This window comes from Manis pentadactyla, chromosome 5 (genome assembly GCF_030020395.1).
Source record: "Manis pentadactyla isolate mManPen7 chromosome 5, mManPen7.hap1, whole genome shotgun sequence".
Lineage (NCBI taxonomy): Eukaryota > Metazoa > Chordata > Mammalia > Pholidota > Manidae > Manis > Manis pentadactyla.
Genome location: NC_080023.1, coordinates 68,478,624 through 68,503,172, shown reverse-complemented (window position 1 = coordinate 68,503,172; position 24,549 = coordinate 68,478,624). Strand labels below are relative to the sequence as shown.

At 36.1% G+C, this 24,549-nt stretch overlaps 1 protein-coding gene across 19 annotated transcripts in view; it reads left to right on the top strand.

The window, feature by feature from the left end:
• Window positions 1-24,549, top strand: part of SEC31A (SEC31 homolog A, COPII coat complex component) — an 87,009-nt gene that overhangs the window by 39,541 nt on the left and 22,919 nt on the right. For 6 of the 19 annotated variants that reach the window (XM_057502389.1, XM_036906401.2, XM_057502392.1 and 3 more), the window contains 9 exons: window positions 292-437; window positions 3,353-3,526; window positions 5,611-5,784; window positions 8,131-8,223; window positions 8,896-9,037; window positions 10,713-11,054; window positions 18,300-18,338; window positions 19,810-19,868; window positions 20,908-21,171. In XM_057502389.1, coding sequence (XP_057358372.1) covers window positions 292-437; window positions 3,353-3,526; window positions 5,611-5,784; window positions 8,131-8,223; window positions 8,896-9,037; window positions 10,713-11,054; window positions 18,300-18,338; window positions 19,810-19,868; window positions 20,908-21,171 — 1,433 coding nt within the window. The remainder of the gene's footprint in view (window positions 1-291; window positions 438-3,352; window positions 3,527-5,610; window positions 5,785-8,130; window positions 8,224-8,895; window positions 9,038-10,712; window positions 11,055-18,299; window positions 18,339-19,809; window positions 19,869-20,907; window positions 21,172-24,549) is intronic. The other 13 variants (XM_057502390.1, XM_036906402.2, XM_057502393.1 and 10 more) reach the window with 8 other exon arrangements.

Genomic DNA, 24,549 nt, shown 5'->3' with positions numbered 1-24,549 from the left:
ATATTGTTCCCATTTTTTATTTTTTCTAATATAGTTAATGGAAATTCATTCTATAGCTAGGTATAGACTCTTGTGAAAGTGTTTATTATGTATAACTTGTCACACACTTCCATTCACTTAACAAATAAATATTTACTGAGCATTTACATGATAAAATGATTTTGTTTCTACCTGCTACCCACTGGTTGTAACGTTTAATCCATACTTCTGAAAATATTACTGAGCTGCTCATGACCTCATATATAGATTGCCCTGAGTACAGTCTTAGTTTGTTTTCTTCTTGATCTATAGATCTTTTGGGAACCAGACTGGAAAGTGAAGGTGATAGCCTCCTGCAGACTCAGGCATGTCTCTGCTATATTTGTGCAGGGAACGTAGAGAAACTAGTTGCATGTTGGACTAAAGCTCAAGATGGAAGCAACCCTTTGTCCCTTCAGGTTAGTATATTTGAATCAAAAGGTGCTTTCTTTTTACTGTTGTCTTACACAGTACTTTTTTTCTAGAAATAGATTTGCTCCAGAAGTTCATTGCTTTCACCCTACTTATTTACATTTTGAAAGTTATTTTGCTGGATAACTGTGTATTTATTGCCATATTTGAAGGGGCAAAGTTTGAGATGATGGGATAGTAAAATGGAGTTACAGTTGTTAGAACAAGATTGTGATTTGGTAGTGTACTGGGGGAAGTAGATGATAAAAGCATGAAAACAGCCTTCAGGTTTACCTCTTTTCCCTCATGTTCCTCTCTTTGCTTACAGTGACCCTGTCTGCCTTGAGCAAAGAAAAATGCAGTGTAGGGTACAGAATGAATGGGAGGATGGCCAGCACCAGTTCATAAACTGGCTGCCCCTACAATTGCATCAGGTCAGCCAGAGGGCGGCCCCACCTATGGCAGCTACAGGTGCAAAGCATAGAGGCTTCTCCCTGCATGCTTGGCCCACTGGCCCTGGCAGTGGACACAGGCACTGCATTTGGGAAGCAGGAAAGACCTTTTTCCTCCTGACAGACACCAGCGCCTCTCCCCTGTAACTCCTGCTGTCACTCCAGGGGCTGAGCAGCTCCAGAGAGTAGAGCTTCTGGGCACAAGAGGATGCCACCTACACATATGAAATGTCAAAGGAACCTGGTTCAAACCAAAATCCCACAAACACCAGAAAGAGGGCCAAGTGAAACTGAATTCATTAATCTTCCTGAAAGAGATTTCAAAATAAAAATCAAAAACATGCTCATGTAGCTACAGAAAAATATTCAAGAACTCAGGGCAAAGTTCAGGAATGAGATACAAATGTTCAAGAATATAGTATATGAAATGAAACATAAAATGGAGGGGTTTAAAGGCAGATTAGATGAAGTAGAGGAGACAGTAAATGAAATAGAAATTAGAAAACAGGAATGCAAGGAAGCTGAGGCACAGAGAGTAAAAAAGATGCCTAGGAAGGAAAGAATATTAAGAGAACTGTGTGACCAATCCAAACAAAATAATATTTGCATTATAGGGGTACCAGAAGAAGAAGAGAGAGAAAAAGGGATAGAAAGCATCTCTGAGGAGGTAATTGCTGAAAACTTCCCCAATGTGGGGAAGGAGATAGACTCTCAGGCCATTGAGGTGCACAGATCTCCCAACATAAGGGACCCAAGGAAAATAACACCAAGACATATAATAATTAAAATGGCAAATCAGGGATAAGGACAGAGTATTAAAAGCAGCCAGAGAGAGAAAAAAGATCCCATGCAAAGGAAAACCCATCAGGCTATCATCAGACTTCTCAACAGAAACCTTACAGGCCAGAAGGGAGTGGCATGATGTATTTAATGCAATGAAGCAGAAGGGCCTCCAACCAAGAATACCCAGCAAGATCATCATTTAAATTTGAAGGAGAGATTAAATAATTTCCAGATAAGCAAAAGCTGAGAGGATTTACCTCCCACAAACCATCTCTGTAGTGTATTTTAGAGGGACTGCTATAGATGGAAGTGTTTCTAAGGGTAGGTAGCTATCACCAGAAGAAATAAAATGATAGTAAAGAAAGTAGACCAATTCATTACTAAGCAGATGCAAAATCAAATTAACCACCCCCAAAGTCAGTCAAGAGATAGACAAAGAATACAGAATATGATACATAACATATAAAGAATAGAGGAAGAAGAAAAAGGAGGGGGAAAAAAAAGAACCTTTAGATTGTGTTTGTAATAATATACTAAGTGAGTTAAACTGTTAGATAGTAAAAGGAAGTTACCCGTGAACCTTTGGTAACCACGAATCAAGCCTGCAATAAGTACATACCTATCAATAATCACCCTAAATGTAAATTGTCTAAATGCATTAATCAAAAGACATAGAGTCACTGAATGGATTAAAAAAACAAGACCCATCTATATGCTGTATACAAGAGACTCACCTCAAACCCAAAGACATACACGGACTAAAAGTGAAGGGATGGGAAAAGATATTTCATGCAACTAATAGGGAGGAATGAATGGGAGGCATTCCCAGTACCAACAGAGAATCTCCATGGTTAAGGGAAAATGAAAGTACCAGGTAAATGGGATCCTGTGTAGCACCAGTATACAGTCAAGAGAGGAAGTAAAAAATGTGGGGACTAGTCTCAGGCACTGAGCAGCTATATTTTTAGACTTTTTCCTAAGCATTTAATCAGCAGAGTCTTGTGATATTTCAATTTCACATCTTTTTTCTCTCTGCAAAGAGATTCTCTCAGCAGGGTAGTAGGGTTGTTGCTTTAAAGATCACTGTATTGAAACTGAAAAATCTGGTAGAAAATCAAGGTTTTCCTTCTATGTGCTTCTGAGAGAAAACACAGTTGTTTCATACTTCTGAATTTGTGTACAGATAGATAGGTAAGGTAATCTTGTGTGTTATACCTGAAACTCCCCATTGTTAAAAGAATTGGTATGAGAAACTCTGGGTTGAAATAGTAATCCTGTTGGAGGTTATGTCAAAGTTGTACTACTTTTACAGCATAGATAATATGATCTTTTCAGTCTTAGTCCCTCTTGGACCTACTGGAACCCAGTTTGTGCCTTCAGACACCCATGTGTCATTTTCACTTGGATACTTGCCTATTTAGCTCACAAGACAACTATCTGGCAGTTTAAGGATGGTTAGGAAAAGGTGGGAACCTGTGCCCTTCCCATGAGTAAGAGACCTTTTTCTCCATACTTTTTCAATTATGTAAGTGTTGGCCAACTGTTCTAGACCTTTCTAAGAGAAAGGAATATAGGTACTGTACTTTTAGGAGGTTTTGAAAATTTCGTGACTCTTGATCTTTTCTTGTTTCCTCTCATACACATCTTGGTATCTTTGTTCTTCCTTCACTCTTCTTTTTCTTATTTAGGATCTGATTGAGAAAGTTGTCATCCTGAGAAAAGCTGTACAACTCACCCAAGCCATGGACGCTAATACCGTGGGAGTTCTTTTGGCTGAGAAGATGAGTCAGTATGCCAATTTGTTGGCAGCCCAGGGCAGTATTGCTGCAGCCTTGGCTTTTCTTCCTGAAAACACCAACCAGGTAACTAGAATTGACCGTTTTTCTTTTAATGTGTGAGTAAGGTGAGTCCAGTAGATAGCACTCTAAATACAAATATACCAGCAAGTGAAATGTTCTGGAGCAGTTAAAGTTCTGTCATCTGACTATAGGTGAATGCTAGTGGTAATTCTTAAAAGATCATTTTAGGCATACCTGGGTTATGTAACAGAGATAGGATGCTCTTGTAGTGTGGTAGATCCCTTTGCACTAAGGGGTATAGTATTTGAGGGGAATGATGGGAAAAGGACCAGTTTTTTGTTTCTTCATCCAAATGCTGATTCTGTATACAGGGTTCTTTGTAGGAATCTTTTATGTTGAAAAGCTATAAACATTAATATTTTATTGAATAAAAGGGATTATAATTTTAAAATTCCCACAAATGCCACCCTGGATACAGATACTAGCAAAGAAGTTCATTCTATGTGCTATTTCAGTCTGATACCATCTGTGGGAGAGTGTATATTTAAAGTAGTGAAGCTAGAGGGAACTGCATTCATTCTTAATTTACTGAAGTGTCCTTATTTGTTGTGTAGTAAAACTCAGGCTTTTTCATTATACTTGTTTCAATGCATTTCAATAAGTGAGTATACAGTGATGAACAAGATTGCCACCAAAGGAGTTTCCAAACTCAGAATGACTGTAGACAAGTAAACATGGGATTCAGTGATAGGAATTGTAGTGCTGTGAGAGCATGGGAGAGGGAAACTTAAACTCTATCATGGAGCATAAGTGCAGTTCAGGGTGGAGTTTGAGGAAAGTTTTCCACAAGTAAGATATTTGTATCTTCTTCATGTGTCTGACAGAACTTGATTTTGAGCCTCACAGACATTTTCTTATTTCTATACTTGGTATTGTAAACTTTGTTGTTTTTGATGGATTTTTTTCTAGGTAATCATTTTCAGTATTTTGTCTGCCATAGGGAATTATCAGTAAATTTACCGAGTAAAGATATTTATACCCAGGACGAAGGGGGTTGTGACTCTCTGATTGGTTTTGTATACACTTACATGTAGGGTCCAGCTCATCTCTTTCTAAATTGTTAATGGGTATTAGGTAGAATAAAAATAGTCATTATCTTTATGATGACTCTGATAATAATTTCATATGACTTTTTATTTAATAAGGTCTCATTATTATTGAAGTATTAGAACCTTTATTTTAAAGCTAACTTCATCTAAGACCTTTAGATCTTCTTAGAATTAAACTTTTTATGTTTAATACCATTCATAACCAACCACATGCATTTTCTATACATTAGTCTTCATCCTTTTCTTTAGACTTTTAAAGAAAATTCCTTGTGCAAAAATCAAAATTTTGATATTACTTTCTCCATATCTCAGTAGACCCTTAGTATTTTCTGGGGAATATGTCCTGAGACTTTGTGATATTATCATAGTATATAATCCACCTCCCTAAAAGGCATCAAGTTTACCTAGAAAAGTTTAAATGATATCTTTAAACCTTTAATGAGTGTATAGAAATGTATAATTTTTAAAGATATTAAAACGAGTTCTTGCTGAAACATTTTACCATTGCTTTTTTTTTGTTGTTTGTTAATACCTGGAACGTGTATATGGTCAGCTTATATTTACTGTAGAACCATATAGTTTTATTAATTTTCATCTCTTTCTTAGATCACCATTTTCTTCCTTCACCATCTTTAGCAGATTATTCTAATTGGGCCCTTTTTTCCACTAGAAAGACATTAAGTTGTATTTTTTTAAACTACTTTTATGATTTGTGAGCATTACTCAACTACTGGAAAACAACAAAAGAGCAGTGATGATAAGTGACAGTGATCTTACATACTACCATGTGGTGGGCATAACTCAAATTCCTGCCTCAGCCAAATTACAAGTTACACTATATGTCATGGGCCTTTGGTGTCTATCTGGAATATTAGAAACCATCACATCAAACCCTAATGTGACAGAGTCTCTTGTAATATATAGCATTTCAATAAAAATCATATGAGTAATCTAACTTACTTAAAAAAATCAACAGCTGTCATACAGTTGGGTGAGCTCTAACAAATTTGCTTTGTTTTCTTCCATTGCTTCTTATAGCCAAATATTGTGCAACTTCGTGACAGACTTTATAGAGCACAAGGAGAGCCTGTACCAGGACAGGAATCACCTAAGATTCCTTACGAGAGGCAGCAGCTGCCCAAGGGCAGGCCTGGACCAATTGCTGGCCACACACAGATGCCACGAGTTCCAACCCAACAATATTATCCCCATGTGAGTAACGTGGTACAGATTAAGTGGGAGCATTTATGTATTTCTATTCAGATTGGTGGTTTTAGTTCCTAGGTGAGAACCTTATCTGCCTTGATAAACTAGACAATTTGTTGTTTTAATAGTTATACTTTTTATATTCTTTAAAGTAGTATTTATGATGTTTTTTTAAACATCACTTTAATCTGATCATATTTTAGATATAAATTAATTTAAGCTCTCTAGGGGAGATTTCTTATTTCCACACTTCTCTTACACGTAAGAGACTGTTCTTGAAACTTCCACAGTTTGATTCATTTGAAAATCTAATTAGTGGGAACAATTTTGTGACTGATTTGGTTAATTTTATAAAAAATATTTTTAGGAAATCGTCTTATTTTTGAGTGTTCTTTTCTGAATTATCAGTATAGGTTTGTCTTCTGTATCAGCACAATAAAGAGTATCCAGAATATAGACTTCTTTTTGGACAACCTGAATATTAGAGAAAAGTGAATGACTCCAGGTTTATGAAGTTGTAGGGCATGGGGAATCTGAAGATGATTAAATAATTTTTATTAATTAATGTGTTTATTTATTAAAGTTGCTGAATCTTTAATGGCATAAAATGTAGCCTCTTACTGTCTTTTACTACTTCATGTAGAAACATATTTCTAGACTAACAGATAACCTTCATGTTCTTAAATGAAAAACATATTTTCATAAGTAATAAATGGTCTTGATTGACAATAAAGTAAACAGGTATTCCACCCATTTTAAAATGGAATCAATTGCTGATAGAATTGACAGGGTCTCTTTTACATTTCTTTGTAGCAAAAGTAAATATAAAATCATGAAAAAAACAATTCATGCTCTTTTGTCTATTGTACTTTTGATTAATACAAGTACTAATTGATTAGTACTTTTAATTAATACAGATTCCACTTTAATATAACTGGAACTATCCAGAGAACTCTCTGTTTTGTTTTGTTTACATTCATTTGACAAATATTTATTGAGGCTACTCTAAGTGCCTGTCTTTATTCTACCTGTTGTGGGCATTTTGAGAAACAAAATAGATTAAATTCCCTACTCATGTGGAGACTGCACTACACTTAAAAAGTCTGTGACATAGGTGGGACAAATCTGGATAGCTGGGAAAACTCAGAGGCGTAGAGGTCAAGCCACCAACCAAAGTTTTAAGATGTAAAGGTTGAATTTTTCAACATTGCATGGCTAGTTAATGAGCAACTTGGTATTAGAACTTCCAAGCACCTTAAGTTGGACCATGCTGTCTCTCAGTGTACTGAAGTAAGGCATCTTTTGCACTGGGAGAAGAGAATATTTACTCTTTGTGTCCCTGGATTTATCTGTCTTTCTGGAGAAATGTAAAAACATTGAAAAACTTTCTATATACTTTGATTTAGCAGTCATACTTTAAGAAAAGAAAAACAAATTCAATAATAAATTAAGCATTGATTTTCTTGATTCAAGCTTATGATATGCTAAGTGAGGACAGTGGCTTGTGTTTTTAAAGGATTGTTTACAGGAAGGACTAAAGGGATGAAAGGGAAGCCAGATTAGTAGGAGTTCCACAGCCACCTCAACCACCACCAAGCTATTAATTGTTTATATGTTGGAGTTTCTACAAAAATTTACTTGACAAAAAAGATTGTGATGGCTTAAAAGAGAAATTTGAAAATCTCTGGACTACAGGATGAGCAACATGATATGGTGGAGCAAACACTGCCCTGGGAATCAGGAGACATGGAATCAGTCCAGCTCTATGACCAACTAGTTGTATGGACCTCAGCAAGCTCCTTTGTTTCTCGGGGCCTTGGTTTTCTCAATGGTAAAGGTTGGGGATTAGACTGGATCATCTTTAATATTCTCTGATTGTATGGTTCTAGGTCTCATATGGGACCAAAATGATATTTTGACTCTAATGAAATCCAGAAAAGGGAGCATATAACAATGTGTTTACAGATCTAGTAGTAGCATGTATATTGTTAATGCTTCAAAATCACTTTTTTACTCAATTATCTTTTTTCTTTTCTTTGGAATGTCCTCCTTCCTTGTCCACTTAGAGAACTTAGCTTTTCTGCCTAATTCTTGACACTTGAATGGCAGTGTTCTCTGTGCTTTGATTAAGGTTTTCATATGATTTTCTACTGCCTTCTTCCTGTTTTGTTGTGAATGTATGCTTGTCTTTTGTAATCCCAGCTAGAAGGCAATTGCCTGACTAATATAAGCTGTCTTGCTGGTCTTTTGTTGCTTTGCATCTGGCTATTAATGCCTTTTGGGGTTTTTTTTCCTTCTTTTAATATTTTCATTTTTTATTTTCTGTGATTGGTATTTCTTTGTTCAATTCAGGTTAGAATTGCCCCTACTGTTACTACCTGGAGTAACAAAACTCCTACCGCCCTTCCCAGTCATCCACCTGCAGCCTCTCCCTCTGACACACAGGTATATCCTTCATTACCTATCTTTGAGCAGAATTCTGCTCATCTTAATATATAGAGCTATTTATTCTCTACCCCCCTTTATCAAGTTCCCCTCCCTGCATCTGTCTGCCTGCTTATAGCATTTTAATGCTTTTTGGATACAAGAAGCAGTTTTTAGCCCAATTAATTTGTTTTCTTATCCCTTTCCTTCTTTTGCTGTTCTGGAGCTAGGAAAACATCAACCAAGGATCTAACAATGGTTTAATCTGATTTTACTGAAGATTTTATCTTTTTTCCTTCCTTTTTTTTGAGCATTGCAGAAATTGAACAGAGGCAAAAGTTCCCTTGTGGCATTTATACTTAGATTTCCAAAGTGTGGAGTAGTGGATGGAATTTGGTAGAGATGGAAAATCCTGGTGCCTTACTATAAATAACATTGACACTATTTTATGAGGCTATCAGCATCTGTTGCCATTTATTGCAATTATTATTTTGGACCTGTCTGATCTTTAAATCGCTCCAAATAATGTTGCTCAGAAAATGTGTTCTGGAGAAAATAGAATGTACAAAATGCAATGTTTCTTGCACAATAAAGTTTAAAAAAATAATTTCATTCCCAGAGATTATGAATCTATCTAGTAAGATTCTCGGTTCCAAATGTAATCCTTGTTTTTACTATATTCTCACTTCCTAGGGAGAAAATCCTCCACCTCCAGGTTTCATAATGCATGGAAATGTTAATCCAAATCCTGCGGCAGCTCAGCTTCCCACATCACAGCTTCCCACCTCTCCAGGTCATATGCACACCCAGGTACCACCTTATCCACAGCCACAGCGTAAGTAATGTGACCCTAAAGTCCTTTCACAGCACTATGTCTCATCTAATGTAGTAACTATATACTTTGAAGCTCCAAAGTCATGATTAAATTAATTATAATATGTAAAGAAAGAACCATTGTGTATAGGACTCAAATCCTTGCTACAGAGAAACATGGTTTCCCTGAATCAACATGATAGGGTACACTTCCTATGTCAGTCCATTCAGAACAGTTGGCTCCTGTTCCTGAGCCTTTACTAAGACCTGGTAAAGAGAGTCAATTATCCCATAATTTTGGTATAAAAAATAGAATTTTAGAAATTATTTGGTATACATTCTTTTCCTTTAGGCAAAATGACCATTTGGAAAAATGGCTCCAAGGGACATTTTTTTGTTGTTTTCCATTTATCTTTTTTTTTTTTAGAAATAAACATTACTGTTAGGGCAGTTTTAGGTTCACAGCACTAAATGTTCAATTGTGTGGAAAGTACAGAAAGCTCCAGTATTTCCCCACACCCACGCACAACCTGTGAATATCTTGTACTGCAGTGGTCCCTTTGTTTCAGTGAGCCTACAGTGACATGTCATTATTACCCAAAGTCCATAATTGACTCTAGGGTTCACTCGTGGTGGTGTACATTCTGTGAATTTTGACAAATGTATAACAATGACATGTATCCACCATTGGCTTTTGTTTCTTTAGAAAAGATTTGTACTTGAAAAGTAAAATATCACCACTATTTTAAAATTTACATGAAGAGCAAAAAAATAAAAACCTCAAAGGGAAAAATTGTATGACTATTAACAACTATTACAAAAAGAAGAGGCCATTACCTTGTAAGAACTAATCTTAATGAGCCTATTCTACGCTAAATAGATGTTTCTTATTTAACATGAATCCCAAATTTGATACAACTTTTCACTCAAGTGCTCAATGAGAAAGTGCTGTTTTCAGAGTAGAGCAAGGTACAGTTCTCTAGATTCACTCTATAGAGGTTCATACCTCTTGAACATGCAGAATCTGATGGTAATCTAGATCTCTAATCTGGGTCCAGGTCTCTGCAGAAAACATTAGCTTTTAGCCTGCTTAGCCTGATAGCTTACTAACCAACTGTGTACAGTATGTATAAGGTTACAAAGTAATTTGTTTTGTCAGGGATCGTGGAGATAACTGTTAATCTGGAACTGTGCTCAAAATCAGAATTTGAGTAGCTGAAGATTGTACGAAATGTTGGAGAAGATACTTGTTTCATAACAATAGTGCTCACCCTGCAATTCTCAGAGTGCAAGGAGCTTTTGAGCTTTTGAGCTGCCATCAAACTCCTATAACTTTTCCTGTAAAGGGGGGTCCTTTCCGTGTGTATTTCCTGCATGGTTCCACCTGGTGGCTAGTAGGGGTCACTGCAGCCTTTTCACTGGAACAGGAAATTTCAGAAAAGGGTCAGTAGTTCTTGGGTAATGAATGATTCAAAGATTTTCTGAGCCAGCAGCAAATATTGGATCCAATGAATTGAAGTATATTTAAGGCATCTGAGCTATCAAAAGCATAACATATCATAGTTTTAATGTGTTGTAACTTACTGTTGTAAGAAGAATGATGTAAAGAATTTCCATAGAATAAGATAACTTTGGTTTTCTATTGCTGTCTGAATAAACTTGTAACTAATTAAAATTTCTGTTTCTTCTTGGTGTAGCTTACCAACCAGCCCAGCAGTATTCCTTCGGAACAGGGGGGTCAGCAATGTATCGACCTCAGCAACCTGTCGCTCCTTCTGCTTCAAATGCTTATCCTAACACCCCTTACATATCCTCTGCTTCCTCCTATTCTGGGCAGTCTCAGCTGTACCCAGCACAGCACCAGGCCTCTCCACCTACCTCCAGCTCTGCTGCTGCTTTCCCTCCTCCCCCTTCCTCTGGAGCATCCTTCCAGCATGGCGGACCAGGAGCTCCACCGTCATCTTCAGCTTATGCACTGCCTCCTGGAACAACAGGTACTCTGCCTGCTGCCAGTGAGCTGCCTGCGTCCCAAAGAACAGGTCTGCGCTTGAAAGGGATTTGGTTTGGCTCCCTCCCTTATTTTTTTCATGAACACATGGGTGGATGGAAGGGAATTATTTCTAGCTGTTTGTAAACTGGATAATGCGAGGTGTTGATTGTTTTTGTAACACATTCTAAACTATTTTTGAAAGTGTGATTCTTCCATGATGCGCTTCAGTTGCTAAATGAGGAAAGTTTTAGAGTTTCAAAATATAATCTGCCATTGAATTTAAAATAAATGGTAAGAACTTAATTGGCAAGATAAGTGGTGGTTGGGACCAAATTTAATTGACGCTAATTTCTTTACTGGAACAAAACTGTATTCTGTGTTGTTACTGTGAAGTTTTCAATTCTTCAAATTATTTGTGCCTTAAACTCATTAATAGATTAACAATATAGGGTCTTAATAGGCTGTAAAAATATTATAATTATATGTATTTATAAAGATGAGGGATTTTGATATGATTATCTAAAGGAAAAAAGTGAGAGAGCACAACTGACAGAGAATCTCTCAGACAGCAGAAAGTTGGTATAGTAGTACAGTGAGTCTCTGTTACAGTAATACCACCCTCAAATATTTTGGAAATTTATAGGCATACTTTTTTTTGTCCAATAGTACCTGAAATTTTCTATCTAAAATCATAAATTTAAATTGTTTCTATAATGAAATATACATGTTTAGAATTGAACATTATATTAATTTTTTATGGGGAGGTTATATTATCTGATTTTCATTTTGGAATAGTAAAAAGGGCCTTAAAAGCATGTGTTATATGTTAAAAGATACCAGTGAATCAGGGTTAAGAACCACTAACATAGTAGTTAAGGAATGCAGGCTTTGGAATTAGACTTTCTGGGTTTGTATCCCAGCTTCACTACTTTCTAGTTCTATGACCTTGAGTAAGTTACTTAAACTTCTTTAAGCCTCCATTTCCTCAGAATAATTATAGTACCTGTCATAATCTTATGAAGAGGCCTTAATATATTAAAAGCATTTAGGGACAAGTAGTGCAAAGTTAACTGTGATTTCACAAAACCTCACTCAAAATTAGAGCCCTGTGCATTTTGGTAATTGAAAATGGTTTCCTTTTCAGATTGTAACTGATGGTTTTGAACTAGAAAGGCAAAAAGATGAATGAGTCTCTTGCTTTTCTACTAATACTGAGGTTGCTCCTGGGAAGTCCAGTTTATATTTTTTTCCTTTTACATGTTAAGGAGTAGCTGTCATTGCTGAAAACACTTGTCATAACATAGTATCTATTGAGGAAGTAGTCTTTTCTAATAAAGTCTTATGGATCCAGAAGTACATATATAGCTCTTCCTCTCTGATATGTGTTAAAGTTCAGAGTACTGAAAATCACACACACATGCACAATATGTAGCACTCTTTACTACACATGTAAAATTTCTGTAACTTTGAATACAGATAACTTCAATAGGTTGATATTTTAGAGAGGAGTGCTAATTCAACTGCAGACTTAAAAAAATTACCTTAAAAACCTGGATGACTGAAGACAGTTTGCATTCTGATTAGTTAGGTAATAAGAGTTCTCAAGTGAAAGATGCATTTGAGTAAATCCCCTGCAAAAGGTGGTGCAGGGAAGTAGAGAAATTAATTATCAGTTATTAAACATATATTAGGTATGTCCCAGCACTTGCCACATATTTTCTTATTTAATTTTCACAACCATAAGAAATAAGAATAGTTTTTTTTTTAATCAACATGAGGAAACTTGAGTTTCCTACGAGTTACATAATGTCCTCGTGATTGCACAGTGATAGTCTCCAAGCTGAGATACAAGCCCAGGTCTCTCAAGTCTTCAAAGCCCACATTCATTCTTTGCCAGATAGTCTAGTCCTGGTATAAGTGATAGGAATCGCTGCCAGTGTTAGAATTACAAAAATCATTTAGCAACCTGTTTTAGTCATTTGTTGCTTCATCACCTAAGTAAATATTTGCATGGCTGTTTTTTTCTCCTTAAGCAAAAGTATATTTGGCCATGAGATACAGTCTTTGCTTATATACAGAGTAACAGAATGTTCTAACTTGGCTGAGAAAAACAAAGTGACTAACAGGAATAAGCCAAACAAATATTTTTCAATGTTTAGCACGCACTAATAAGCTAGCTGCTTGTTACCTCTTGCATGTTAGTAGTCCTAGTCCCCTATATTTTAAATAATGTTTCCTTTGTTACCACGTGTTATTTTTTGATTTCCTAAAAGTTTTGTCTAGGTTATACGAATAATTGTGATTGAAGATTTTATCTTTGTTCCTACCTGTCTTAGATTATATCGTGGTTCTCTAGAGGACTTGGAAATCCACTTGTCCAGTGGATAATTCTTGGCAGATACTAGGATTTTCAAGCCCTCTAACTACCACAAGATGATGTGCCCATTGCTCAGAGAAACCAGTGTTGCAATCATCAAAACATTCATTCAGTAAATTTCTAATGTGTACCTGTTCAGTCTATACAGAATTATAACAGGCAAAGGTAGGGAGGCAGAAAAGGACAGTACATTTCTAGTGAACAGCACATGGCTTTTTTATAAATTGGAACATAAAATTTGTATTTGGGTCAAATTTTATAAAGCCTTACATACTAGAGCAAGAGTTTTATGCTTCACACAGTAAGAAGAAAAGGAGTTGGAACTGCTGAGGGGCATGCTCAAAGTGGTACTTGGGGGAGATTAGTCTGGAGGTAGTCTGTAAAATAGCTAATGGGCACTATGGCAGAGTCAGAGGCAAGGAGAACAGATTGTCTCCGAGTTCTAGGTTTAAACTAGTAACAGCCTGAGGTAGGGTAGTGCAACCTTATTTCAGTGGTGGCAGCACAGAGCAGTTTTCCTTATTTTACTGTCTAGGATAATTAGGATACTGCCTCTTCCTTTTTTTTGGTCCCCTGTTTAATGTGTACTTGTTACTAAGGGAGAGCACTTCCAAATATGAAAGCCTTAGAATTTTACTCAAAAAATTTGTTTTCTGATAAAATGATCTTTAAGCTATTATAAAGCTGTCTTTGACTGAACATTACTGGCTTTGTTAAACAATGGAAAATTTAATTTACATAATACAGTTGACCCTGACGTCCCCCATGCAGTTGAAAATCCACGTAGAACTTTTGACTCCCCCAAAACTTAACTAATAAACTGTTGACCAGAAGCCTTACCAATAACATAAATAGCCAATTAATACGTTTTGTATGTTTTATGTATTATGTACCATGTTCTTACAATCACATAAGAAAAAAGAAAATTTTTTTTCAAATTGTAACAGATCTCAGTTTTCCAATATTATTTATTGAAAAAAATCATGTATAAGTGGACCTATGTAGTTCAAACCCATGTTGTTAAGGGTCAACTGTATAGTCCTAGGCTTCTTCACATAGGAGAGTCTTGAAAGTGCATAAAATTGCATATTTTCATGAAACAGTTTATAAATAATTTTTTAATTTTCATAAACATTCCTTACTCAAGTTGTAAGTACCTGGTTTAACACTTTAAATAAAGGAGCATGATAGCCTGCCTTACTTTTCTTTGGATATTCTCTTTTACCTTGTGTCATTGGAAAATGACCTCAAGGACTGATGTCTTTCTAAATTTTAGTTTTTAGTTTTGTGGCTCCCTTTTAATGTGATATGCTAGGCTTATAGGGGAAAGGGTAGGTATATGGTTAACAAGAACGCTCTATTCTTTCTGTCTCAAATTATCTTCCAGCCAAAAGTCTCTATACCATCAGCACTAGTTTTTCAGTAAATTCAATGAAAAAGTATCTTAGCCAGTGCATAGATCCCATCATTTTGCTCCTGCAAGAATGCCTAAGAAGATTCTGAGTGAGAAATGGGATTTGAGTAAGGATGATATGCAACTCCACTCCTATACGTGAGACCAAGCCATTCCCTCTTCCTTCCCCCAAAAACCCTATGGAGGCCTAATCCCTACACTAAGGGTCTCTAGTATCCAGGGACATGCCATTTTCATTTTTTAGATTAATTTCCTTTGGTTTTTATTAATTTTTTACTATAAGATTTTGAAAGACTCCAGTATGAATAAAAACAGAAATTATCTGTAATTCTACCATCCAAATACAACCACTAGTAATTTACATTTATTCCCTTCATGTACCTATAGGCACACATACATATAAGGATATTCACACTGTTTGTTGTACAACCATCACCACTATCTCCAGCACTTTTTTCATCAACCTATACTGAAATAACATAACCACAAAATAATTCCCCATTCCCCCAAATGCCTGGTAACCACTGTTCTTTCTGTCTCTATATATTTGACTAATCTAGGTACTTCATTTAAGTAGAATCATATTTGTCCTTTTATGACTGGTTTATATTTAATTGTCTTCAAGACTCATTCATGTTGTAGCATGTATCAGAATTTCTTTCCTTGTTAAGGTTGAATAATTTTCCACTGTATGCATGTACCACATTTTGTTTAGCTATTCATCTGCACATGTGCATTTTGGCTATTGTGCATAATGCTGCTCTAAACAAGGGTATACAAAAGTCTGTTTGAGTTCCTGCTTTCAGTTCTTTGTGTATATATCCATACAGGGAATTGCTGGATGAAATAGTAATTCAAAGGTTCATTTTTTGAGGAACCATCATACTGTTTTCCCCAGTGGCTGTACAATTTTACATTCCCACCAGCAATTCATAAGAGTTCCGATTTCTGCACGTCCATACCAACATTTGTTTTCTGTTTTTTTAATTCTAGCCATTTTAATGGGTAGGAAGTAATATCTCATTGTGTGCATGCATTTTAAAATAATTGACGTCCTAATACACATACATACATAATAATTTGACCTCTTAACTTTTATTCTTAATATTACACCATGAACCCTTTTTCCATGCCCTTTAAAGTCATGTCATCTTTTTAAAAAGAATAAGAAAGAGATTTATTCCGTCTATAGTTTTTTGTAAGTAAAAGAGATTATCTCCTCTTTATACTTTATGAGAGAATTATATACAAGGTTAAACTATGTTGCTTTATTTTTCTAAATGTTGACCTAGAGAATCATTTTGGACATCTAAAATGAGCTTCCATAATTCCTTTTCCTATAGATATTCAAGTTCCTTATGTTGCTTGCTTTACCTAATGTTGGTATTAAAGTATATTTCTATAACGTTCAGATCAATTTAATTGTGTTTTTAAAAAGTCATATGTAACAGTCAAAGATGTAAAAGCAAAAAGATTAAAAGGGATTAGAATTATAGCTGAGACAGAACTGTTACTAAAGTTGATGAGATTTGAACAAGGATCTGGGCTGAAGTAAAATATATGGCTAAATGTATTGCACAGTTTGAAGTTAGGAGGGTCAGGTAGGCATATATTTGGGGGGAGGGGGGGAGTGGAACTTTCATTATTGTCCAACTGGTACTTTCTGTTCAACAGACATTCCCACCCTCAGGTTATGTGGACCAGCCAACCGGCTATATGTTCCCGTTGAGAAATCTGTTTGATTTGATTGTTTCACTTCTGCCTTTAAATTTGATTTGGTATAATTATAACTTTAGTGTCATTTTACCAAAGCATCATATGAAATTTCTCCATAAACTTTGCTGTGCTGCTAATAATTTGTGAAATCAGGATGCCAGTACCAACAGCTTAAGTCACTGCCATGAGGTCAGAGGAAAACTCTCATCTTCTGTTCTTGCCTCTCATGGGACAGGAAGGAGGGCATGTTGATTCTGCTCCCTGAGAAAAAGGGTTGAGGCCCAGGTGTTTCTAGTGCTTGTAGTTTTATAATTTATCAGCCCTCTCAGCCCAGAAACTGACGTCTGGTGCTAGAGTACATCATCACTGGTTGCAAATCAGGTCAGTCCTCTGTCATAATGCACAGAATGACTCCCAGGGATTTAGTAACTAGAATGCCAGGAGGTCATCTCCTGCATGGGCAATTAAGTTGTAAAGTCATTATTTAAGTCAAAATAAGAAGTTATTTATAGTCAGTTATGTTTGATCGCTCCTTTCATTAGGTAAGCCCTTGAAGAAGTTGGCTTGTGTTTAGGAGCCATATTGTATGAAAAACATCTATCTGTAAACTCCACACAGTGAGATTTCAAGCTGTGGGATTACTTCTCCCACCTCACAGTTTCTCTGGGGCGTGTGCTTCTTGAATAGAGCTCATAATGAATTGAACTCAGTAATTAGTTGCTATATTCTCTTGGTTCCTTTCTCCCCAAGTGAAGATAGTTGAATTTCCCCTGAGTTATATGTGCATATGATGTACCTTCACTGCATTCCTTTGATTTGAGGCTGGTCCTGGCCTGACCCTAAATATCTGACAAATTTGGAATTGCTGTGTTGGTTTTCAGCCTGCTTTCCTCTTGTCCACCACCAGAAACTTCAGTTCTCTTGAGAGAAGTGTAGTGATTTATGAATGACTGGTGCTAAACAGTCTGCATATCCGTATGTTTTACAGAAAAGACCATATAAAATGGTAATCTATTTACTGGGCTTCTTCTCACTTATGCTCATACTCATGGTGGGACTCCAGAAATTACAGTTTCTGGAGAACCCAGACGCTTGGTACCTCCAAAATCCAGCAGTAAAGTGCACCACTTTATCAGTATCATCTGACATGCTCTTCTTTAATAAGTGCATTGCTGAAGTTGGCAGTACAGTGTAGAAATCCTCCCATTTCTCTTTAAATGCCTGCTGCTTCAAAAAGGTTTTGACCTGCAGCATTGACATTACCTGGGAGCTAGCTGGAAAGATAGAATCTCAGGCCCTACCCTATACCTAGTGAATTAGAATCTGCATTTTAAAAAAGATTTTCAGCTGATTTGGATTCACAGCTTTAAATAATACTAAAAATGGATACATTAATTATATGTTAGGAAGTACTCTCCCTCCATTGATAGTACTGAATTTCATTGATCAAATAGTAGAAAAACAATCCATGGGAACAATTAAGGACATACTATTTTAGATAGGAAGGAACAAAATTTTCTTTTAAAAGCACAGGTAAGAGAAAAAAGTGGTATTTGAGAGTTAATTGGATCTGACACAAATTAATTTGCTTTACCCCAAAACTGGTTACTTTCTTAATTAGAAGACATTTATTGTGACTTGATTAAAAAGTAAATTTTATTGCTTTATAAAATTAGTTCTTTCTGGGGATCGATAGTGGGAGAAGAAACAATTGTAAAATTAGAAGTGAAGTTTAGAATGCCTTTGATGCTAATACTGTTTAAGTGACTTTTACATTTTGTCTACAGAAAATCAGTCTATGCAAGACCAGGCACCTATGTTGGAAGGTGAATTGGTTATAAAATATACTTTTGGGAATCTTTGAATCATTAGATGCAGTTAATGAATGTACTTTCCCAATAAATGCATGTGAACTTCAAAGCTGATGATATCCTAAATCTGATCAATGTAAATTTGATGTCTTAAAATCAAATCAACTCTTAATGCTGATTGAATTAACTTGGTGACACAAAAAGCTTTAAATCATAAAGTCATGTGTTTTATATAGACATAAGACAACAACTACCCCAAGATTGTCTTATAAGTAAGATATGAAGGTGATGGGAGAGATTTGAATGATTAATCTATATATGATCAGAACTTTTAAGAATGTGTTAAGCAGATAGATAGTAGCATGTGGTTTAATATTTTGTAATTAGTTCTTGAGATTCATTTGGCATTCTGTCTCCTAATAAACTTGTAGAAAATTAATTCCATTTTAAAATCAAGGCAAATGAGTACATGCTGGTTAGGAGATCTTGTTTCTAAAAATGTTTCCGTGACTTTATGTATGAATCACAGGTTCTCTGTTTTGCTAAGCAATTTTGTTGTAATTTAATATCGTGGCTATCAAAAAAGTGAGAGGTAGAATACTGAAAGAATGTTTAATTTATTGAAAGAGGAGCGATTTTTTGTCTTTACATATACACATACACGAAACTTAATGAAATTTAAAATGATTATATTGTGATGTAGAAATTATCTTGTCATTATTTCTGGCATGTTTCATTCCTTTTTTCTTTAAAGATAAGTTCTGCTACTAATGTCCATTTGTCACTTTAAGATGACAGGTTTTTTGGGTTTTTTTAAGAAGAAATTTACTGAAGTTGACAGTCATTTAGTTTTATATTTGCTGCCAGCATGGAATGTTTGTGTACGTCATTAAAAAATTAAATGTATCACAGGTATTTGAATGCCCTTTTCTACTTGATAAGTAATTCCTAAGGCAAAGATGAAAAAAATTACTGGGTTCTATTTCTTTTTTTAGTTGTTGGGCTCTATTTTTTAACATTGTTTCTACCATACAGATGATTTGCTTGTGTTGAACTGTCCTCTTGGGAAATAAGAAGGTGCTACTTTTATTCTTTTTTGTATGTTGAACATTTAAAGCTCCCCCCCTTTTTTTTAGCTTACTCTGGTGATTTATTTTTTGTTTATTAGGAGAGAAGTAGTAACTGATCTTTGAAGTTTATATACCAATATAGACATAACAACTTCACTATCCTTAAATTTAGCACAGCACTTTCACTTTAAATGAAAATAATGTTAGTGCATCTTGACTACTAAGCCACAGCCTTGCAGTTAATTATGAGAGGCTGTGCTAGGGCTGTATAGTGATCCCCACAGCTCAGCCAGTAAAACTTTTGTGATGGTTCCTTCAAGGTTAAGGTAGAATTTGGTGGTATTATGTGATGGATACGATTTGGTTTTCATGTTTTCAAGATTCTGAAAGAAAATGCCCTCTATTATCTTTTACAGGTCCGCAGAATGGTTGGAATGATCCTCCAGCTTTGAACAGAGTACCCAAGAAGAAGAAGGTACTAGAAAAAGATGTCCATCCAATTGTCTACAGATAGTCTGTTAATCATGTGGGCACCCAGAGCACACCATGCTTCCCTGCTCCTTTGAAAGGCTAGGCTTACTTACTGATACATTTTAAAGTGTATTTCAACTTGCATCTTCTAATCCATGAAGGGAAGGAAAGAAAGTAGAAAACAGTTTAGTGGTATGAATTAAACCCTTTTAGAAGGCAAGATGTAAATTCCTAGTAGGTCTCTTTCAAAGAGTGGGAAACAAAATTTCAGGCTTCTCTGATTTTTGGGGGTTTTTTTTAGGAGTTATTTTGGTCTTTGGGTTCCAATGGCAATTTGGTAATTACATTTTGAACTATTTTTGTCTATTACATATAATGTGAATGAAGAAATAGCCTTTTGTAGCCTTGTAGCTGAGCATTGTTTAGATGTCATTAACTGCTGAGAGCTGTTAGAGTACCAGATAAGGTTTTTCTTGCCTTCTTTCTCCCCAAGCTCTTTTTTTTTAACTCCTTGTGATTTCCTTTCCCCACATAAAGTAATGAGAGGCCATAACATAAAATTGGGAGGCACTAAATGACAAGAAAACTCAAAATTTAGGTTAGTGATAATCAGAAATTTAATGTACTTTTAGTATAATTGAATTGACAGATAATATCTACTTAGTGGTTTAAGAAAGGGTGTTACATCCTCATCACACTACAGACACACATTTGTCATATCTAATTACAGATTTCTAGATATAATTCTCCAGATTTTGACACTCTCTTTCAAAAACACCAGGGTTTTGGCCCCCCTGTATGGGAGTAAGCAAAGGGGAAACAGAGGTCTAAGTTTGCATTTCCTACCCCTCTTAGCCAGATTAGCTCTACTGTTATGTTTTATTGTAGAATTCTGAATAAAATTTCATTTGAAAACAGTATTCTATTACTATTTAAAAAATATTTTTAACAATGGAATAGTTTTACTTTCCCTTATTTAAAGCTGAGGAAATGTTACTATTGTTTTCTTGTACTTGGTATCTTTTATTTCCATCTTTTAAAAGATGCCTGAAAACTTCATGCCACCTGTGCCCATCACATCGCCAATCATGAACCCCTTGGGTGACCCTCAGTCACAGATGCTGCAGCAACAGCCTTCAGCTCCAGTACCACTGTCCGGCCAAGCTTTATTCCCCCAGCCACATCTTCCAGGTGGCCAGACCTTCCACAGCATACAGCAAGTCCTTGGGCAACCAGGCAAGCCACCATCTTTCTCAAAGCCCAATGTCGAAGGTGCCCCAGGGGCTCCTATTGGAAATACCATCCAGGTAATAGTAAATATGTGGAAGTAGAAAGGGGAGATGGCTCTATCGCAGTACATTTTAAAAATATGTTAACTTTTATGGTTACACCTTTATTAATGAACATTAAATTTAGTTTCAATTTAGACAACCTAAGTAAATAGCCATTTTTTAAGATTGATCATTTATGTATATTATTTTTCAATTACACAGGTATATACAAACTTCCTAGAAGAGGTTTATATATTTATTTGCTAGTGTCTGTTTAATTTGGCATTTGCTGTATTTCATTTGAATTATTCAGTAGCCACAATTTAAGATCAGTTGAATCTGTATTTACAGCCAAGGTTGCTAAGCAGAGCTGTTACCAAAGGTTTTTCCCTTTATAAAATAGAATGTAATAAGTTGCATCTTTTCTTGTGTATGTATAAAAGCTAGTAACATATAGCCTTATCTTCAGGTGGAGATACAAATTTGTACCTGCTTTTTACATACAAACGGCTAGTTGGCAGGGTTCTAGACAATCAAAAATCTATCATATTTCCATACAACTGACTTAGACTTACAAAGAAAAGTAAAGACTTTGGGTCACAGTTCAACATAAGAAAATGAAACAAATTTCTGACCAGTTATAGAACTAGTTCTTCTGTTTTTGTCTTCTACTCACTGAAATTAATTTTGTAAATCATGGAATATGCTTTGGTGTTAAAACATCTGCCTAAGGAAGTTCTAACTGTTAAAAGTTGCATTATAAAAACCAGTGTTTTGATGGGAAGACTTGCTTCTTTTCACAAGAATATAAATTATGAAGATGCACTGTTAAATTTTTTGTATGATTTTAAGTCTGTGTAGTTTGGAAAACTACCCAAGCATTCACTTTCATTTAGACCTGGCGCTCATGCTATACTCACTCATCTGCACCAGAAGATAGATGTTTTCAGCCAGGCCATAATACCCAGCTACCTGCCCACTTGGATATCTCTTAAGCACTTCATACTCAGCATGTCCAAAACCTAATTCATAGTCTTCCTCCCAGCTACTCTTCTTTTGGTGTTTCCTGTTTCAGTGAATGGCACCATAATCCTTTCTATTTAATCCAGCCACAAACCTTGGAATCATCCTGATGCTCTTTCACATCTGTCCCAGATCTTGTTGATATTACTTTACAGTCTCTCTCAAATCCCTTTCCAGTCTGGTCCATGCTACCTGCATCTCCAGTCTTAGCAGTGTAGGGACCTCTAATTGGTCTGCCAACATCTACTTTGCTCCGTTTCTGTTCTGGTCTTGTCACTTCCTTGCTTAAAACATTACAGTTTCCCATTGTTCTCAGGATAAAGACCAAAATACTTAACATTGTCTGATAGCCCTCAGCTCATACTCTTTCTTGCTCTCTCCGCTCTAGCCACACAGGCCTCTGTTTAGTCCCCTTATATCATTCATGACCCTTCCTTTCTACATGTTGTTCTATCTGGTATGCTTTTCCTTCCCCATTTAACTGCTTGATTCCTACTTATCTTTCCAATACGAATCCCAGTTGTATTGTATGATGGTTCCACAGGTAAGTTAACTTACCACAGCTACTGGCTTACATACATTTTTTTTTTAATTAAAGCGTCATTGAGATTTCCCTCATTTGTGGAGTATAACAATGAAGCAAAACTGAAGAAACAAAATAGCAGCAGACTCACAGACTCCAAGAAGGGACTAGTGGTTACCAGAGGAGAGGGGTGGGGGAGGGCAGGTGGGGAGGGAGGGAGAAAGGGATTGTGGGGTATCATGATTGGTGCACATGGTGTGTGTGGGGTCATGAGGAAGACAGTGTAGCTCAGAGAAGGCAAATAGGGACTCCGTGACATCTTACTACACTGATGGACAGTGACTGCAATGGGGTATGGGGCAGAGAAACTTGATAATAAGGGTGAGTGTAATAACCAATTATTTTTCTTGTGAAACCTTCATAAGAGTGTATATCAATGATACCTTAATAAAAAAAAGTGTCATTGATATACACTCTTATGTAGGTTTCACATGAAAACCTTTGTGGTTTCAACATTCACCTGTGTTATCAACTCCTCACACCCGCCATTGCAGTCACTGTCAGCGTAGTAAGATGCTGCAGTCATTACTTGTCTTTGTGCTATGCTGCCTTCCCCGTGACCCACCTACATTATGTGCTAATCATAATGCCACTTAATCACCTTCGCCCTCCCTCCCCACCCACCCCCACGCCTTCCCTTTGACAACCCCTAGTTCCTTCTTGGAGTCTGTGAGTCTGCTGCTGTTTTTGTTCCTTCAGTTTTGCTTTGTTGTTATACTCCACAAATGAATGAAGTCATTTGGTACTTGTCTTTCTCCATCTGGCTTACCTCACTGAGCATAATACCCTCTAGCTCCATCCATGTTGTTGCAAATGACAGGATTTGTTTTCTTCTTATGGCTGAATAGTATTCAATTGTGTATATGTACTACATCTCCTTTATCCTTTCATCTACTGTTGGACACTTTAGTGCTGCGATAAACATAGGGGTGCATATATCTTTTTGAAACTGGGAAACTGTATTCTTAGGGTAAATTCCTAGGAGCGGAATTCCTGGGTCAAATGGTATTTCTATTTTTAGTTTTTTGAGGAACTCCATAATGCTTTCCACAATGGTTGAACTAGTTTACATTCCCACCAGCAGTGTAGGAGGGTTCCCCTTTCTCTGCATCCTTGCTAGCATTTGTTGTTCCTGTTCTTTTCTATGTTGGCCATCCTAACTGGCATGAGGTGATACCTCATTGTGGTTTTAATTTGCATTTCCCTGATAATTAGTGAAGGGAAGCATCTTTTCATGAGCCTGTTGGCCATCTGAAATTCTTACTTGGAGAAATGTCTGTTCAGATTCTCTGCCCATTTTTTAATCAGGTTATTTATCTTTTGGATGTTGAGGTGTATGAGTTCTTCATATATTTTGAATGTTAACCCCTGATTGGATAAGTGATTTATGACTATATTCTCCCAAATTGTAGGATGCCCTTTTGTTCTGCTGATGGTGTCCTTTGCTGTACAGAAGCTTTTTAGTTTGATGTAGTCCCATTTGTTCATTTTTGCTCTTGTTTCCCTTGCCTAAGAAGATGTGTTCAAGAAAAAGTTGTTCATGTTTATATTGAAGAGATTTTGCCTGTGTTGTCTTCTAAGAGTTTTATGGTTTCATGACTTAGATTTAGTCTTTGATCCATTTCGAGTTTACTTTTGTGTATGGAGTTAGACAATAATCCAGTTTCATTTTCTCACATGTAGCTGTCCAGTTTTTCCAACACCAGTTGTTGAAGAGGCTGTCATTTCCCAATTGTATACCCATGGCTCCTTTATCATAAATTAATTAGCCATATCTGTGTGGGTTTATATCTGGGCTCTCTCTTCTG